Genomic DNA, 20651 nt, shown 5'->3' on the forward strand with positions numbered 1-20651 from the left:
TTACCCACGATGCTAAAGCAGGAAAGATAACAGCTTCTGTTGCTTTCAACGTGGAAGAATTTCATGAAGCATGGAACTATCTCCGAGAAACTGTCAACGTGGCCATCAAACATCTGCGAGGAACCTGGAGAGCAACTCCATTGGTATGCATTTTCTACTGCGCCCACTGCAGACTAACTGGTCAGCAGCACCCAGAAAAAGTCATCAATCCTTCTTGGAGTCTTCTTTCACGCGCACAGCCAGACCCTAAAGGGATAAAGATGAGAGATGTAGTATGTGCCGGGGAAATTGTGTCTTCAGTTTTCAAGTTTCCGAGTAAGTGTAAATATTTCTCTTGCATGATTATATTCAACTCAACAACAAGATACACAGCTAATTTCTGACTTTGTTTGAAGGTCAGCCTTTGTCAGAAGATGAGAAAAGGAAACTCAAGGAATACGTTTCAGCCAAACAAACAGCCACAGCATTAGGTAAGCTTCCATACTTGGCTGATTTCCTACATAAACAACTAATGCATACACAACTATGCATCATTTTAGTAAAACCAATCATACTGGCTATTTCTTGATAAAGTTGTATTATTATTGTGATAATAAAGAGTATTGAATAGTAACATTTTATAGAGAATACTGAGTAGGTTTATTTCTATTATCACAGCATGATGACATATTTTAGTGCTTTAAATCTTATTCCTATCTCATTGTGTAACGGTTGTAAAACTCTACCCTTTTATTTGTTTTAGTGTCTGGCATCATTCAACCATGCACTACTTCTTCCTGTCCTTCTGCTTTTAATGGAAGCCCTGATCTGATAGGTTTATCATTGGTTGATGTGTGCAAGGCTATCTCTGATGGCAGTCCAACCTATACAAATACGACAGAGATCAAAGAACTGTTCCACAATACTGATGCGGCAAGTACTTGAATTATGTTATAAACTATATATTATTAAAATAGTATTAATTAGGTATTTAAAATCTCTTCTCTCCTTGACTATCAGAGATAAAAGAGTTATTTTTTGTAAGATAGTAAAAATAATCTATTGGACTCAAATATTCTCAGTGGTTTTAAATACATTTTTAGTTTTTTACGCAAATTATATTAAATATTAGATATATATTATTATATATATTATCAAATATTTATATTGTTATATTAAATACATTTTTATTTTTTATTTATGTCTTTTTCATCAATTTACTGAAAGCACTATTTTATATGTAGTACAATTGATTTAGTACTACATGTGCTATATTCACTACTGCAGTTACTATCTGATTATAACTATAGCTAACATTCAACCCTGTTAAGGTATTCAGAATTGTATATCTGCTTATTGTTTGTTAAATATATTGCTGGTAAAATAACATAACAAATAACTGAAATTGGAATTAATCTACATACAGTGAAACATGGATAGCTCGCCCACGGATAGCTCGAACACATGGTTAATTCGAACGGTTTCTTTGGTCCGTTCCCACGTCATGATAAATTGCTATAGTTAACTCGAACTCAACACGGTTAATTCGAACTGTTTTTTGCCCAACGGCTACTGAAACGGTTGTTATCGCTTTAGAAAATCACTTTATTCAAAGCCATAGAGATAAACATCAACTTTTCGTAATTCATAAGCGTCGTTATTACCACCATCGGCAAAATATTTTTGTCAACGACTTTTTCTAAAGGTTTGGTGAAATTTGAGTTATACCAAACATCTGCATAGCAATCGCCCTTCGGAAGCGATGTAAAGTGAGGTAATCTTTGCATAAACTTCAAGAAAAGTCGGCAAAATTGATCGTGGGTAAAACGCTCAGAAGAAAATGATGTCTTTTCTTTTGAGCATTTCAACAACGATCAAGTTTTGCCAATGTCAATCTAAAAAACATCCTGGCAATAACATCACCTCAAACAACGAACCAATCTCAAGTGATAGAAAAATCTCTATACTTTTTGATAAAAACGTTTTAAACTTTACATTAGAAGCATTTAATTTGAAACAAGCCATTTGTGCTTTTGCTTTATATTATAGTTTGTATATATGTACCGATGTCTTTTCTTTTGAGCATTTCAACAGCGATCAAGTTTTGCCAATGTCAATCTAAAAAACGTCCTGGCAATAACATCACCTCAAACAACAAACCAATCTCAAGTGATAGAAAATTATCTATGCTTTTTGATAAAAACGTTTTAAACTTTATATTAGAAGCATTTAATTTGAAACAAGCCATTTGTGCTTTTGATTTATATTATAGATTGTATATGTACATGTATCTACTAATAAATAAGTAAATACATGGACTTGTGACAGTGCTCTGATAACTTGAACGCTCTGATAATTCGAACACTTTTGCTCAGTCCCGTGAAGTTCGAGTTATCCATGTTTGACTGTAGCCTATATATTTTCAACATTATATAATCATACATATCTCCACTATGAGTTTTTGGTCAATAACTCAGTAAGTCTCTCTCAGGTCTATAAGATGACAAACCCTCGAGGAAGAGTGCTGATAATCAACAACAATGAGTTCCATGATGTTCATGGAGGGACATTTTACAGAGATGGATCAGAGCACGATGTTAAACATCTCCAGGAAATGTTTAGTCAGCTCCATTTTGAAGTTGAAACAAGAGAAAATCTAACTAGCAAGGTATGATATCAAATTAATGTCCTCCATGATTGTTTGTTAATAAGAAAGGAAGCTGTTATTAGGAGGTGGCTACTACTGAATAGTCTTTTGTCGCACAACCTACAAAATGTTGGTAACATCTTTTAGTTAAGAAGGTGAGGGCTTGTGTTTTGTGAGTGTGGTCTATGTTTTTTGTTAACAGTTAAACACTGAGTATGCCTGAGTCAGGGTTGGGGTGATGGCAGAAATTGCGATTGAATTAATCATTTATTAACAGTTTAAGATTACATTAATGATTAAATTAATAATTTATTAACAGTTTAAGATTACATTACTGATTAAATTAATAATTTATTACCAGTTTACGATTGCATTACTGATTAAATTAATAATTTATTTACAGTTTAAGATTACATTAATGATTAAATTAATGATTTATTAACGGTTTAAGATTGCATTACTGATTAAATTAATAATTTACTAACAGTTTAAGATTACATTACTGATTAAATTAATAATTTATTAACAGTTTAAGATTACATTACTGATTAAATTAATAATTTATTAACAGTTTAAGATTACATTACTGATTAAATTAATAATTTATTACCAGTTTAAGATTACATTACTCATTAAATTAATAATTTATGGACAGTTTAGGATTGCATTACTGATTAAATTAATAATTTATTAACAGTTTAAGATTGCATTACTGATTAAATTAATAATTTATTAACGGTTTAAGATTACATTACTGATTAAATTAATAATTTATTACCAGTTTAGGATTACATTACTGATTAAATTAATAATTTATGGACAGTTTAGGATTGCATTACTGATTAAATTAATAATTTATTACCAGTTTAAGATTACATTAATGATTAAATTAATAATTTATTAACAGTTTAAGATTAGATTACTGATTAAATTAATAATTTATTACCAGTTTAGGATTACATTACTGATTAAATTAATAATTTATGGACAGTTTAAGATTACATTACTGATTAAATTAATAATTTATTAACTGTTTAAGATCGCATTAATGATTAAATTAATAATTTATTACCAGTTTAGGATTACATTACTGATTAAATTAATAATTTATGGACAGTTTAAGATTACATTACTGATAAAATTAATAATTTATTACCAGTTTAAGATTACATTAATGATTAAATTAATAACTTATGGACAGTTTAAGATTACATTACTGATTAAATTAATAATTTATTAACAGTTTAAGATTACATTACTGATTAAATTAATAATTTACTAACAGTTTAAGATTACATTATTGATTAAATTAATAATTTATTAACAGTTTAAGATTACATTACTGATTAAATTAATAATTTATTAACAGTTTAAGATTACATTACTGATTAAATTAATAATTTATTAACAGTTTAAGATTACATTACTGATTAAATTAATAATTTATTAACAGTTTAAGATTACATTACTGATTAAATTAATAATTTATTAACAGTTTAAGATTGCATTACTGATTAAATTAATATTTTATTAACAGTTTAAGATTACATTACTGATTAAATTAATAACTTATGGACAGTTTAAGATTACATTACTGATTAAATTAATAATTTATCAGCAGTTTAAGATTACATTACTGATTAAATTAATAATTTATTAACGGTTTAAGATTGCATTACTGATTAAATTAGTCAATTTTGGGTTTGTGAATTTGCGTCAATAATTAAATTAACCAATTATTTTATGTGTAATTTCAATTATGCTTCAAATTACCAAATGAGTTTGAAACTTGATGGCAATAATAAATAAATAAATTAACAACTTAATTTTAGTATAATACTAATGAGGCTTTAAATTAATAAGTTTGTCAAACAAATAATGCATTGGTAATTAAATTTCACACATAGTCAAACTTTTAATTACATAGCCGAATTAGTTTCCAAAATAATTGCAACGATAATTGAATTTTCAATTTGTGTGTAGCTGAAAAAGTATATGCATTAAAATTTACATTTATAAACTTACTTTTTCTTTGATTTAAGTTATGCATTATATTGCAAAATTAGTTTCAATCAGTAGTCTCATTAATAATAGAGTTAGTTAGCCGTAGTTAGTTGAAGCGAAATCAAATTTATTAAGTTTTCAATTTCATTTTGTAAAATATTTTTAACTTTTTTTGTACCACCTAAGGTGGCATACATTTGCTTTATTTTGTGGTCACGGAAATATCAAATATGTCTATATATTTTTTTACATATTTATAGACATATTTGATATATCCGTGTCTACAAAATAAAGCAAATATAAGCCACCTTTGGTAGTACAAACAATGTCAAAAATATTTTACAAAATGAAATTGAAAACTTGATGCATTAATCTCACGACCAAACACGAGCGAAGCGATTGGTTGGGAGATTTATGATAAATATATATGTGCACACAACTCACGAAAATTATTCATTAATGGCCGTCGCAAACCCTTGTACCAAAATCTCATCAACAAATTTAACCATTTTTCAATGGAGTCGTTTAAGTATAATAACGATACAAAACACATATAAACCTATTTAAACATGTTACCAAGGCTTTATTATTTGTAAAAAATTTCCTAAACCTTACCCATCTGATCTGATTATACATAAATTGGCAGATTAATTTGGCCCAAAATCGTTATTAAAACTTGACAAGCCTTATTTTTATCAAAATTAAGACCGGCAAATGAAACGCTGAGCGACAGAGAATAGAACCATTAAGTCTTGCGCATTTCCCGAAAAGAAAACGTCCACATTTCACCAGTCTATAGCATTGTCAAATTGCCGAAGGTTTCTGTAATTAACGTCATCGTTTCTTCTTTGCCGATTTCAAAGTAACAGACATTTTGGACGTTTATGAGTACTTTGGTATTCCAACTGATGTCCAAAGCAGTGAAAGTAAAGGAAATGACGATGATATTTTTTTTAACGATTCTTATGAGATTATTACAATATTTAATTATAAGAATAATTATTCGATTTTATAAGATTTAATTATAAGAACAATTATTCGATTGTATAAGATTTAATTATAAGAATAAGCATTCGAATTTACAAGATCGAAGTATATAGTGACCGATGTTGGGCAATATATTACTGTTATTATTTTTTCTAAATAGTTTTGTTAAATAGATTTTCTAAAAATCTATATAAATATCACAACTTTTTGATATTGTTAGCTATGGCGTTTTGAAATGTAAACATAATTGTGCATTGGTTTTCTATTATTATACTGTACATGTATTACTATATTAATAATATTGGTTATTCTAATAATATCAGTGCATTTTACTTCTAATATTGCATTTTTCCTATTGCGGGGGAAAGATATAAACATATAATATTTGTTTGTTAATAATAATAATAATTTATAATAATGTTTGTTGTACCTAATAACACCCAGTACATTACAGCTACTATTGCAGTTATCCTATTGCACTGCAGTGCCATTTGACTGCTAATATTGCATTTCTCAACCATCAGTCCCCTTTCTTTTTTTCTAATATCACTTTGGTCGTGGGCTGTATGACAGGGGAATTTCTAGTACATAAATAAATATATATACTAGAAATTTTTGCTGTGTATATTTGTTTGTTTATTTTCATCTATAATATAACCACAAAAAATAATATGAGGAGTGTTTCTAACAGTATAAAAAGACAAGAGAAATAGAAAAAAAATGTCACTTCAGGGAAGGTGATGATGAGGTCCCTGTGCTCAATAGCAAGGCTAATCAAGGCGCGGAACCTGAAAGTAGAGTCAGCAGAAGTATGTCTAGTTGGTTTAGTCGTCTGGTTGTCTGAAGTAGCGCTTCAGTTCATTTTTGAAAGAATTAGCATTTATGTCACTTGTGAATATTATTATATATATATTGCTTAGTATATATATTGCTTAGTATATATATAAATATATATATACATGTATATATATACCATGAAACCTTTAATTGAATGCCATAACGCTCTATTTTTCAACAAACGGCTCGTCAGAATTTTCGGAAGATAAATTTAGCCCTAATATGGGCGAAACGAATGACACTTATATTTGGCTCTCTTTTTCCAGTGGAGTAATATTAAATCTTATGGATGCAATAAATCTGCTAACTTACCTCTAACTTGTCAAAGATATCTTAATAAATTTGCATCAAGAAACCGAGAAATATCTCTACCAGTTGATATCTATTGCTTGCAATTGACCAGCGATGATATTATACATGTATTTAGCCTGTATCCTTCTTTGCAGTTTGACATTTTCAGTTTTTGTTACATTCTATATTTGAAGACATATAGGTATAATAAAAATATCTATAATTAACTTGCTATGCTGAATAAAATCTCATTGCAGTCACTGATATGTTTGCTACAGCTTGCAGCCAAAACTAGCTTTTCATGTGCAATAGAAGTGGAGTTATGAGCATCGATCCGTTGTAAGCCGTGTTAAGATAGCCGCAAGAATGCTGTTGAATAACATGCATTAAATCTGCATATTTATGAGTTATACAACAATAATCTATCAAATGATGAAATATATATTCATGAACAAGTGACATAAACGAACCATACTTATATTACATGCAGAAACAAATATTAACGTTTTTAAAACAATACTTCCATAGCTTGTGCGAAATGCAACGCGTAAAAAGTTTTGCTCTGCCAAAACATTGTTGGGATGCTAATATCAATTAGTTCAGCAGTGCATAAAGAGAGTTGAGGTCAGAAGACATTGTAAAGAAGGTTCTAAACAACTAAAAGATGTTCGTTCCATCGAAAGTAACAATCAGAACGCAACTATCCGAGCAAACGATGAAAATATTTTTAAATCATTAATTTCTGTTTCTGCTTGTAATATAAGTATGGTTAGTTTATGTCACTTGTTCATGAATATATATTTGTAGCTTTTGATTGATTATCATTATATATTTCGTAAATTGACAGGTGTATAGCATATTATTTGATAGCAACATTGCGGTAATCTGAACTCACCTTGCAATGGATTAAAGCGTGTAACTTCTGTCCTATTGTACATAAAAAGCAAGTTTCAGCTACAAACTGTAATGACACACCAATGAGTGCAATGACCTTTTGTGTAACCTTGTTAAATATAGATATGAAATGAAACTACAGTGGTGATACAAATTATGGAACCGCCTCTAATTTTCGTTACATAGCAATGAATTCTGAGTTGTGTTTGTTTGTTCTACAATCAAAATTTTACACAACTATAAAAAATTATATATCATTTGAATCGTCACAATGTTGGCTTTTTGATAAACCTAAATTAAAACCACATTGCATTTTCTATAACACTTTTATTAGAGGTTTACTGAAAGCTGTCAAAGAGTTACTGTACAGTTGTCATTTCTATTAAATAGTGTCTGACCAAAAGTCATAAAATAACATATTTATTTTCTTTGAAATGGTTTTTATTGTGAATTATTTTAAAGAAAAGGTATAGTAGCCTTGAAAAAAGCTGTTTTGGTCCGTAAAATGATCAATACTTGGTTGGCCAGCCTTTGTTGTCAATCACTGCTCGGCAGGGCCTGGGCATACTATCTGTCAACGTCTGATCAGAAGCTCTTCAGGTGTAACTATTCGATTCCAGGATTGCAAAATAAGCTCCATCAATCCTCTTTTATTTCTTGGTTTGTCTTTAGTTACGATATTGCCTACTCTGCTCCACAAATTTTCAATTGGGTTAAGGTCTGAGTGACTGCCAAGGCCAAGTCAGAGTGTTAACGTTATTGTCAGCACGTTATTTATTAACCACTTCTTTACTCTTCTGGCTGTGTGGCATGGAGCATTATCTTGCTGAAGCAGCCACTCTCTATCAAACAGACTTCTAGCAGATAGTATCATCACACTTTGTAGTACTCCACAATATTTTTCTGCATTCATCATACCATCAACAAAATGTAATCTACCAGAACCAGCAGCCTACAAACAACCCAACACCATTACTGAGGTGGGATGCTTTATCGTAGGTAAAATACATTCTGGTTTAAACTCTTCACCAGGTCTCCTTCTTACATAATTGTTGCCAGAGTGATTTTGAATAGTAAATGTGCTCTCATCGCTGAATAATACTGCTCTCCAGTCTTCTGGTGACCAATTCACATGATCTTTTGCCCATTGTAGACAAGCCTTTTTTTGCTGAGATGATGACAAAGGTTTTCTACGAGCTTTACAGCCTCGTAAGCCATTATTTCTTAATGATTTGCAAACAGTTGATGGTGCTAACTCTGTACCTATGGATTCTTTTAACTCACTGGCTAGCAGAGGACTGGTTGGATGTCTATCAACCAAGGAAATTCTTACTAGGCGTCTGGTCACTCGATCTGTTGCTAGCTTTTTCCTTCCCCTACCAGCCATTTCTTCAACTTGACCAGTTTCCTTCCATCTGCAGATTGTTGTAAATACACTTTTCTTAGAGCAATATTCCTCCTTTGCGATCTTCCTTGCTGATGAAGGTGAATTATTGCAGCACGCATTTCTTTCGTGAGATGGTGAGGCATGATGATGAAGTTATTAGAATGACATTTACTGAGAGCAGGACTTTTCAATACTACTTGGGTTACATTGAGTAATGCACAACGTCTCACTCAATGCAATTGTTGTCTTAAATGATTGTTCAACTGAGCAGATCAAAGAATTTGGAAATTCTAGACATCATTCACCAGACTACTATTTTTGAAAAAAATGACTTGTTATGAGACACCCTGACTAGTTGCACTTTCAACAGCACTAGCGATGAAATTATGTTTGGATGCAGAAAAAAATTAAACAATGCGACAGCTGATAAAATTCCCTTTCCAATGATATATAACTTTTTATATGTGGACTGAATATAACTAATATGAGAGCCATTATAGCGCATTGTTTACTAAAACTCAAAGGCGGTTCCATAATTTGTATCACCACTGTATGTCTTCAAATTTAGAATGAAATAACAATTGATAGCTACAACAAATTGCAAAGCATGAATATAGGCTGTAATACCATAGCAGCTTAATTACAAGCAATAAATATCAACTTGTTTATTCCTGTGTCCGTGTTGCCAATGCATAATTTGAATATTTGAAAGTCAGAGGCATTGCTAAACAAGTTGCTGGAAAACATTTGTCACTTATTATGCTACACATTTGCTCAAGATTTAACATAGTTTATAAACAGTGGCAGGTAATGTAGTTGCCATTGGCTGAGTTTCTTTACCCAATAAATAGGAGTAACTTAAGCTAGTCTAAATCTGTACATCTATATATATTTCTCAAAGTCCGTCTGTCATTTGTTTTTGGAATGTCCAGCTATAGCTATTAAAATCTTGATAATAGAATTCCACGTTTTGATGGATTTGAACTTGTTAGCAATATAACGAAGATATTGCTGCGCAGCACCAAGCTGCTACGATGACACAAACCTCCCCTTTGTCACCAGCCTTCACCACCACAGCGATACACAGCAGAACGCTGTCTACAATCTCACGGCAGTCCCTACTGCCGATCAATAGGCTAACCAATCAGCAACCTCGCTGCTTACCAATGGACTCTCAAGTCCGATCTCCACAGCGCAAATTGCTTGTCAGTAGAAGCACGGCAACACAGATGATCAGCTCACTTGCTCTCCACTGAGCCTTCAGCCAAGCATCTGTTTAACGCCTGCTTATATAGCGAGACCTGTTAGCCCCCTCCCCCCCCTCCCTTATGGAAGTGTTGTGTGGCCACAGTGTTGTTGGCTTTTTCAATTTTTATTTTATTCTAAATTTGAAGACGTATTTTTATTTTATATCTATATTTAACATTGTTGAGTAAAGGCTCATTGCACTCATTGATATGATTGCTACAGTTTGCACCCAAAACTAGCTTTTTATGTACAATAGAAGTGTAGTTATGAACATCGATCCATTGTAAGTTGTGTTAAGATACCCGCAAGGATGCTATTAAATAACACGCTATAAATTTGCATATTTATAAACTAGAAATTCCACTGTCATACAGCCCACGACTAAAGAGATGGCCAGAGATACTGGCAAAAAAATAAAGGGTACTGATGGTTGAGAAATGCAACATTAGCAATCAAATGGCTCTGCAGTGCAATAGCATAACTGCAATGGTAGCTGTAATGTACTGGGTGTGGGTGTTATTATATACAACAATAAGCAATAATGAATGGAAAAGATGTTTATATTTTCCCCCTGCAATAGGAGAAATGCAATATTGGCCAATATTAAAAGTAAAATGCACTGTTATTCTTAGAATAATCAATTTTATTAATATAGTAATAATAGAAAAAACAATACACAATTTTGATTACATTTCAAAACGTAATAGGTAGCAATATCGAGAAGTGGTATTTATATAGGCTTTTAGAAAATTTATTTAAAAAGTGTTTGGTCATGACAAACAACAACAATGAAAGGAAAATATTACACGTTTATATCTCTCCCTTGCAATAGGAGAAATGCAATGTTGGCCAATATTATAAGTAAAATGCACTGATATTATTAAAATAACCAATATTGTTAATATAGTAATACAGCAATAATAGAAAACCTATGAGCGTTCATGCGTCTCGAAGATTTCTGCAAACTGCAGCAAAATAAAAGCTGTTATTAAAGTGTTATAAAGCTGTAGGCCTAATTTACTGTAATGTATGTAATTTAACAACAATAAAGAAATATGTTTATTATAACTCTGAAATGCAAAATTAGAAGTAAAATGGCAAGCTACTGTGTACTATACACAATTTGAAAGTTGGTTGCGTTGAATGTGGAATGGTTTTGATAAGCGATCTTTAACAGAAAGCGAATAAGAGTATTCACGCGTATAAAACTGTAGCAAAATAAAAAATGTTCTCGTCATGAAGGGGCGTTGTAGTTCGGCCCTAGCTTGTACATAAGTTGTAAAGAATTTCGGTTAACATTTCAAATAATGAAACCTTCGGTGATTGGACAAAAAACACAGGCTGATAAACTGTGTACCACAATTTCGTACCTGTAAATCGGTCTACGCCTCAAACGGTCTACGTTTATTACAGAAACCTTCGAATAAATTCGATTACAAGTGAGAAATGCCATAGACTGATGAAATGAGCATGGTTTTATCGTGAAATGCGCACTGCTAAATAGTTCTACAATCGGTTGCACGGCTTTATTGGCGTTTCAATTTTCGGTCTTAACTTTTATTAAACCGAGCTTTTCAAGCTTTTTGTGACAATTTACGTTCAAATTAATCTGTCTATTTGTGTATAATCCGATCAGATGGGTAAGTTTTAAGATATTATCGTTGGTTTACAAAGACTTGGTAACATATTTAAATAGGTTTAAATGTGTTTTGTATCGTTATTATACTTTAACGACTTTAAATTCCGATGCTTAAATTTTTTGATGAAATTTCTTGACGAGGGTTCGTCTCATTGTTGATGAATAATTTTCGTAAGTTGTGTGCGCATGCATTTATCATAAAACTCCCACACTTCCGCTCCGCTCGTGTGGTCATGGGATTATAAAATAATAATTTATCAAGTAACACAAACATATACATGTATTCATGAACAAGTGACATAAATGAACCATACTTATATTACACACAGAAACAAAAATTAGCGTTTGTTAGACAGAACCCTTTTTTTCATCGTTCGCTCGGATAGCTGCGTTCTGATTGTTGCTTTTGATGGAACGAACATCTTCTAGTGGTCCAATACCTTCAAAAATATCTTCTGGTCTCAACTCTTCTTCTGAACTGCTGAACTAGTTGATATTAGCGATCAAACAATTTTTGGCAGAGTAAAACTTTCATGCGCTGCATTTAGCACCAATGCAGCACGTAAAAGCTTGGTTGCTAACGTAACCTTTGGTCCAAAATTTGCAAACCAGCTTTTTTATGCATGACCTTTGAAGTATGAAGACCGCGTTAAACAAGAAACCATTATTAGACTGAGACTAATTATTTCTATAGCGTTTCTTTGACAGTTCATCTTCCATCGTAAATTCAAGCCGGTTTCTTTTGTATACGTAAGCTACTTCGAAGTAGAAAGACCGCGTTAGACAGAGAGTTACTACTAGCCTGAGGCCACTGTTGATTATTTCTATGGTGTTGCTTTCAGAGTTTTAACGAAAAAAATGATAAGCTTTGGAATTGGACAACGAGAGAATTAATTGTTATTGATATAAACGATTTATTAATAATACAATTTTGTGGACACTTTTCTTCTGATCAGTTAATATTTTGGGCTTGTAAAGATCAAATAATGTTAAAGTGATGGTCAACTGGAGGTGGCGTTCAATTGGAGAGTGGAGGTCTATTTTTCAACCCTTCCCCCAACGTGGCCGTCGATTGGAGGTGGTGTTTAATTAGGTGTTCTACAGTAAATGTATAGGATTGTTATTTATGTGGGTTAGTTTTTGCTCAACTTTTGAATTAGGTTACCAAATATTCTTCAAAGCATATCAATCACATAAGTACTGTTTCAGCTCATTCAGGTTGTTCAACATCTTGGCTTTCAAATGAGCCATTGTTTGACAGGGTGAGACAGACATGATTGGTTGGTGTTTATAGGATTTCCCTAGAGCTCTACCGCAGAAATGTTTAATGGTATAGGCTCGGAAATTGTGACATCACAATTTTCATATTCGGTGTTGTGTGCTCTTACCGCTTATTTTTATCGCTTACTGCTTGTATTTATCAACTACAATAACGACGCTAGTGGCAGGCGAAGGTAGGACAACTCCAGAGAACCAATGAAGCTGACAAAGGAATCAGTCTCATTAGCTCTCCGTGTACATATCATTTTTAAAATAAATAACTCAAATTCCAAGCACCATACTATATTTTTCCGATGATATTAGGTACTAGCCCTCTCTTTTTATTGTGATGTTGAGGGGCACGACTGAGGCTAATTACTTTCAAGCATTGCGTGATCTCGCAAGTGCAATCTACATATAGTCCTATAGGACTATATGTAGATTGCATATATATATAGGGCCACGCCACTCCAGGTCACAATTTGATCGATGTGATTTCATTACCTTTACCACCATGGGTAGTTAACAACCAGTTATGTCGTTAGTAGCCATTTCTGTTTTTGTTTAATTTTGTTGTAGAACTCAATTGAATTAAATCAATCGTTGGAGTTGACTGACTGCACTCTGGGATTGTTCAAAATAGTGAAGCCTACTGTAAATAACTTAATCTGTCTATAAGCTAGTATCATACACAAAGTGATTACTTTAACTGTCCAATACACCTGTTTTCTATTTTCCATATACTATAATTTATTCGAATATAATACAGTATTAATTTTTATAGTTTTTTCTTTTTGATATTTGTTTACTAATTAGTTAGTAATCAAGTTATTAATCATTTCTTTATGGGACAAACAAAGCCATCATATAAAACGATGTGATAACAATTACTATAAATGTTTAAAACGAACGAAAGGATGAAAAAAGCAAACTCTAACAATCACCTGGAATCTATTAACCTAGAACATGTGTTGGTATTGGTCAGGCGTTAGCACGAACCCCGGGCATTGTTGATTATCTAGAATCCTAGTTTATTATTAGCGCTCACTGGGTTTAAGAGCACCGATTGTCACAGAAAATCGCAGCCTCAATGGCAGCAAAAGGGATCGACGACCTAAGGCTAAATGATAATTATGACATCACATTGTGGGAACCACAACCAAGTGTTTTTTATTGCAGGAAATACTTTTGAGACCCTGTTTTTCATAGTTCTATTATTCTTTGTGTATTGAATATAACCTCGTTCGAAAGCCAAGGCTCTGATTTATTGAACTATATAATAAAAGCACTTATGTAATTTATCTGCTTTAAAAACATTAAATTATGCCTTGAGTTAACAAATTAATTTGTATTAGCCACGCTAATAATCAAATTAATGAAATAAACAGCGATTAAATTAAACTGCATTTTTTACCAATTTAGTCTGTCAAATTAGCGCATTATTAATTGAATTATTGAATTGATTTTTTAAAAATCTACTCACTAAATTATCAGATAAGCTTTAGAGTAAACTGTATTAATAGTTTAAACTATAAATTATTTGCAGAAAAACTTCATTCCTCATCCAATTATGAATTGATATACCCAAATATTTTGCATTGAATTAAAATTTTATTAAGCAATTTCAGGAGTAATTTTCGATGAAACAATTATTGATGTATATTATTTATTGACCAAAAGCTGAACAGTAGAAGTCCTCTAAGAGCTTGAACTCTAAAAAAGTCTCTGCACAAAAGAGTATAGATTCTAATCTAAGGGCTTAATTCTTCACTTCAACAGTTTTCGTGAAATTTAAACCATGTTTTTATTCATATTTAGGTAATTAAAGAATAGAAAAAGTATGATATTATTATGCTTTATTATTTATCTTGAGGTGTTGACTGATGTTCTAAAAAAAGAATCATGGAGATTGACCCACCAGAAGCTGAGATATAGCCAGCCAAACAAAGGTCTACCAATCACTATGTTTCCATGATGCGCAGTGCTTCGGAGTTGCGCTATCTCCGAATCATGGAAACGGCGTCTTCGCACTGAAATCACTGCGCACTGATCAGTGCGAAGCCAATGCAAATTCGCAGCAAGGAAACAGCGACTGCGCAGTGGCTGCGCATAGCTCTCATGCCGTGGAGACGGATTCTTCGAGGGCCGTAAACTAGTACAAAGGTTGTCCTGCTAATCTTGTTTTTTACTATTCTTCCGATCTTCTTTTACCTAAATTTAAATATGGTCTGCATTCACGAGGATGATGAGGTGATTACTTTCCTGGACTTTGTTATCGATGCCAACACTTTTAGAAAAATAGGTGGCAAGTCCTAAATTAACGTTTAAATAATATATTACTTAAAATACTTATTAAAAATATATTACTATGTAAAAATTGTGTTAAGGTTTGTAAAACCTTGTGAATGTGTATTGTAAAAAAAGTATAATGACGACAGAATCATAAAAAGACCGTTTATGACATTCGGTATCCGTGATCGATTCTATTTCTCCATCAGGCGATTCGATTTATACAATTTCTCTTCTCTGGCTAATTTGCGGTATTTGCTGAAAACCACTGCGCAGCATGGAAACGTACAATCCCCTCGACTTCGGAGGGGGCTGCTTCGCAGTACTGCGCACCATGGAAACATAGTGTATGTTTGGCTCGAATGTTTACAGCTAAGCAGGGGAGAAGTCATCTTGGAGCTTGAAATCTAGACAGCTCCCTGCTAAAAGAGAGTAGATTCTAATCTACGGGCTTAATTCTTCACTTCAACAGTTTTCAAAAGATTTAAAAGCAGTTTTTATTTATATTTAGTTAATTAAGAATATTTCATAGTTTTATGGAAATCCAGAGAGACAGACATGTAGGAAAATGAGACATGCATTAGATGTTTTTGAAAGGTTACATGTTGTCTGCTTATTCTGGTGCAGGACATGTTAGAAGCAGTGGAGTCAGTCACCCAAGACAGGAGAATGGAAGATTATGGCATGTTTGCTTTGGTGATTTTGAGTCACGGACAGGAGAATGACCAGATAAGTGGAAGTTTTTTCAATTTGATCAAACTCGATGATGTTTACTTTCTGTTATCTCCCCAGAGGTTCAGACATATGGCTGGGAAACCCAAGATGGTGATTGTTCAAGCGTGTGCTGGACGTAAGACTTCTATATAAACAAAATAAAAACACAAAGTTTAAATAATTAATCTATTGAAACCAAATAACGTACTAGATGCATTTCAGACAGTAGAGAATGATTTACCACTACATATTTGTTTGCAGTCCTAAAAGATTTTGGAGAACAGCATGACAATCGATTGGGAGCCGTATCGCAAGTAATTGATGCACAACACCCTGGACCTTTCCAACGAGTGAATTTTACAGAATCACGAACTGTACCATCCAGAGATCCCCCAACACCAGATTTAACAATCAAACATCTCAGCATGGATGATCTGATTGTGATCAAGGCTAGCTTTAACAGTAAGCTAGAGATTCTGTTAAGGGCTGAGATATACAAGTTATGCACTAAGTAGACAGGAAAATGAATGAGTAATGACAAAACAGATGGATAAGAATTATAAAAGAATGAGTGAATAATTAAATAACTATATGGATGAGTAAATTAGACTTTCCTGAAATGCACTATTAATGCCATTCTGAGCTAATACAGAGTCTAAACTATATATAAAGTACATAAGAGATAACATGTATCTTGTACAACTGAGTATTACTGCTTGACTGATAATCTTGTTTATTTTCATGAGAGAATGTATCTTTCATCAAATACTTTCAGTGTATGCGTCCATGAGAGATGCAAAAGGTGATCAAGGTTCATTCCTTATTAGTAATCTGGTTTATGGACTCTACAAGCATTCTCATGATACTGATGTTGAGTCTCTTTTCAAATTAGTGAGTCCATTTATCTTACATTTATATTCATTGTACCTGTATGACATTTAGTAAGATCATACATTTTTTTTATTCATTTTAGCTTCTCTGGTATACTTAAGCATTGTGCAGTTAATGTTTAACTTATTAAACTAAATATTTATTAAACAATAATATTTTTTAAACTAGAGCTAATAAACCTAATTAATGTTGATTGAAGGTATTTAAACTATAATAGTAAACTAATTATTTAAAGTTTTTACGCAGTACTTAAAAATGTACTATTTATAGGTATATTCTGCTGCTAGGTAAACTAAAAACTAGTAAAACATGGATTAACTTGTGTTGTTGTGAGAGAGTTTAGATTGGCTATTGATAAAAATGATAGAATATAATGTTACTACGAGAGTCATGAGATTACTTAGTAGAATTTGTGCTGCTGGAAAAACTCTCACAACTACAAAAAGTCTATAGTGGTAGACTAGCCTTAAACATTCGCTTCTAGTGCTGTGAGTTCAAGAGGTCACTCATAACAGGCTTGATATCAACAAATAGTATTTATATTTGTATGATTATTTTACAATGGAGAGGTAAAAAGCCATTATTCATTCAAGCATTAAGTCATCATGGTCACCCTCAAGTAATTAATCATTGAGCTGACATTTACCATTATTCCATGGACTACTTGGGGTGTGATGCATTGATAGGCCCAACTCAGCATACTATGGTTTACCTTAGGTTGTTGGTAATAAGAACATTTTTGAAAAATTGTACCATGTATAACTTTTGATTACATTAAATACGTAATAAGACCAAATTTCATTGGAGAAATATTGTGTAGATACACAGGGGGTTAGTCTGTAGCTGAAACAGCATCGAATGACCACAAACTTATATGTACTATTTGTGCTTAAAGTTTACTGCTGCCGATGTGTTGTGATTGGCTCACTGACCGTCAGCCGGTAAATTTTAAAATTAAATCCAAAACACTATCTAAGAAGGGATTCACCTTAAAATTAGCTTACAGTTACTCTATAATAATATAAAACAGTCAAAAATAACAATCATTTGGAAAATGAAATTTCCAAAGTTAATACTAAAATATTAAATTCGTATTAAAAGCTATATAATAGAAATTTGAGTATATGAATGTTGCGATCTAAAGATTGTGCACAAGCTCTTTAGTACAAGTTCTTTAGTATAAGTTCTCAAGTACAATTCTGCACAAGCTGTGCAGTCATTGCAGAGCAAATGCTAATTTTAACATTCACCAATCCCTCTTGACCTCCAGTATGCTTGGACTATATTTTACAATTCACAGACAATTGTATTTAATGTATCAATTTTTGCTTTATCTTCCAATGAAACGAGGCTCCGGTAAAGAAAATATTGTTTCACCCGAACATTTTTTTGTAGGTTCAAGAAAATGTTAGGAACCAAACAAAAGATTTAGCTAGGAAGTTTCCGAAAAGCTGTTATGGCCAATTGCCTTTTGTCTTCAGCACACTGACAAAGCTGAGAAAACTTTACCTGTTTCCTGGATACCATGGAGAGGCATGAGTATTTTTAACTTTTCAAACTGCTGCCTATTAGTTGCTGCCAGTGTCACGCAACACACTGTTTCCTCACTTCGTCTATGCATATCACTTATTTGCCTGCATGTAATCACTAGCGGATGCCCCGATTTTAAATTCACCAGCCGATTCAAATACCGATCCGATATACCGATTCTTATTGAAAAGTAATCCGATTCAGATCTCGATTCAGATCTTTTGTGTTGCATAGATAGTTGTTCATTTTATTATGCAAATACAAACATAATGTAATGCAAATAAAATATAAATATTAATGTATTCATTTGTTTGTAATAATGAAAGAAAATATACATGTATATACCTATTCACATACTGACATACTGTGCATGTAGTAACAAAACAGTCCGTGTCTTTTGTAATTTGTAAATGAAGGTAATTACTGTTAGTCGTACAGTTCTCTTTGTGATAACGAAGTCTCTCTTCTATTGTTGGATGAACTGCTGCGCCTGTACAAGTTTAGAGCAAATCAGCGTTTGTTTTAATTACCGTTAGTGATTCAATTCTCTCAGTAAGACGTCTCTTTTTTCCATCACTATTAATGGCGTACTGAAGGGGGCTCACTTGCCACAGGTGATGGAGGACAGGCTTAATACCGATAAGCCACTTGGGTTACCGTTTTTTGTACAATACAGACGATACATTGTATCGTCAGGATCAAGAAAGTGATAGATAACTTTATGCGTCGACTGTCTAAACTACTTTCGCAATGATAGTAAATAGAAATATTTCACTGCGTTCTTGTTTCCCATCTTTGTTGTCTTGTTCGTGATTGGGTGCAATAAATCTTATCGCTGTAATTGGGAAATACCACACTTTTTGATTACGTTCTACCTAAAAAGTTTCCTTCGCTGTGTTGATCAGGCTATAGACATGAAATAGATTGTGTGGCAGGCACGAATATCATTAAGTGAAAGTAAGACGCTTACAGCTGATGATTTTTTATTAGTGTAGCAAGCTAAGATACGATTTTCTGCTAATAATAGTTGATCTGTAAAAAGTATCGGAAGGTTCAGATTTTTTAAGAAAAGATCGGCCGATACCGATTCAGACACTTGACTCCCATATCAGCACTGATTCCGATTCCAAAATCGGGGTGACTCTAGTAATCACCACACATCCATGAATTTGGTTGTTACTCTAGTTCAGGGGTCACCAAACCTTCTACTATGGGCCTGATAACAAATTCCAAGTGAGACTCTTTGGCGATTCGCTGTCATACAGTACTACGGTCTTGACAGTGAATTGTCAGTACTGCTAGGTCAGCATTCAGAGCATAGTCTCAGAATTTAGACTGTGGTCTCATTTATGCAGGAGAGGGATGGTATACAGCTAAATAATTGCTTCAGAAAGCACTAAGTAATGAGGTTTTGGACAGAGGCAAATCATGTCTGCTTCTGGGGTAGATATCTGGAAGTTTCTATTATTTTGATAGACTGTTGGGATAGGGAAAAGGACCCACAGATATTGATCTGTGATGTCGTCAGTTTTGGTTTGATTTTGAGACTCTGGGTAAGAGTTGGTTGCAAACTCATATTCACCCAGTCGGGAGAGTTGAAATATGTGTGAGTGGAAACTCATATTCACCCAGTCAGGGGTGTTGAAATATGTGCGAGTGGAAACTCATATTCACCCAGTCGGGAGAGTTGAAATATGTGCGAGTGGAAACTCATATTCACCCAGTCGGGAGAGTTGAAATATGTGCGAGTGGAAACTCATATTCACCCAGTCAGGAGAGTTGAAATATGTGCGAGTGGAAACTCATATTCACCCAGTCAGGAGAGTTGAAATATGTGCGAGTGGAAACTCATATTCACCCAGTCAGGAGAGTTGAAATATGTGCGAGTGGAAACTCATATTCACCCAGTCAGGAGAGTTGAAATATGTGCGAGTGGAAACTCATATTTACCCAGTCAGGAGAGTTGAAATATGTGCGAGTGGAAACTCATATTCACCCAGTCGGGAGAGTTGAAATATGTGCGAGTGGAAACTCATATTCACCCAGTCAGGAGA

At 33.0% G+C, this 20651-nt stretch overlaps 1 protein-coding gene across 1 annotated transcript in view; it reads left to right on the top strand.

The window, feature by feature from the left end:
- LOC137406854 (uncharacterized) overlaps nucleotides 1-20651 on the top strand; it is a 269187-nt gene that overhangs the window by 233677 nt on the left and 14859 nt on the right. Inside the window, exons 8-13 of the mRNA XM_068093461.1 lie at nucleotides 743-912; nucleotides 2471-2647; nucleotides 16090-16312; nucleotides 16438-16638; nucleotides 16952-17067; nucleotides 18463-18600. Of these exons, the coding sequence (XP_067949562.1) occupies nucleotides 743-912; nucleotides 2471-2647; nucleotides 16090-16312; nucleotides 16438-16638; nucleotides 16952-17067; nucleotides 18463-18600 (1025 nt within the window). The remainder of the gene's footprint in view (nucleotides 1-742; nucleotides 913-2470; nucleotides 2648-16089; nucleotides 16313-16437; nucleotides 16639-16951; nucleotides 17068-18462; nucleotides 18601-20651) is intronic.

Source organism: Watersipora subatra, chromosome 10 (genome assembly GCF_963576615.1).
Source record: "Watersipora subatra chromosome 10, tzWatSuba1.1, whole genome shotgun sequence".
In the NCBI taxonomy this organism is placed as follows: Eukaryota; Metazoa; Bryozoa; class Gymnolaemata; order Cheilostomatida; family Watersiporidae; genus Watersipora; species Watersipora subatra.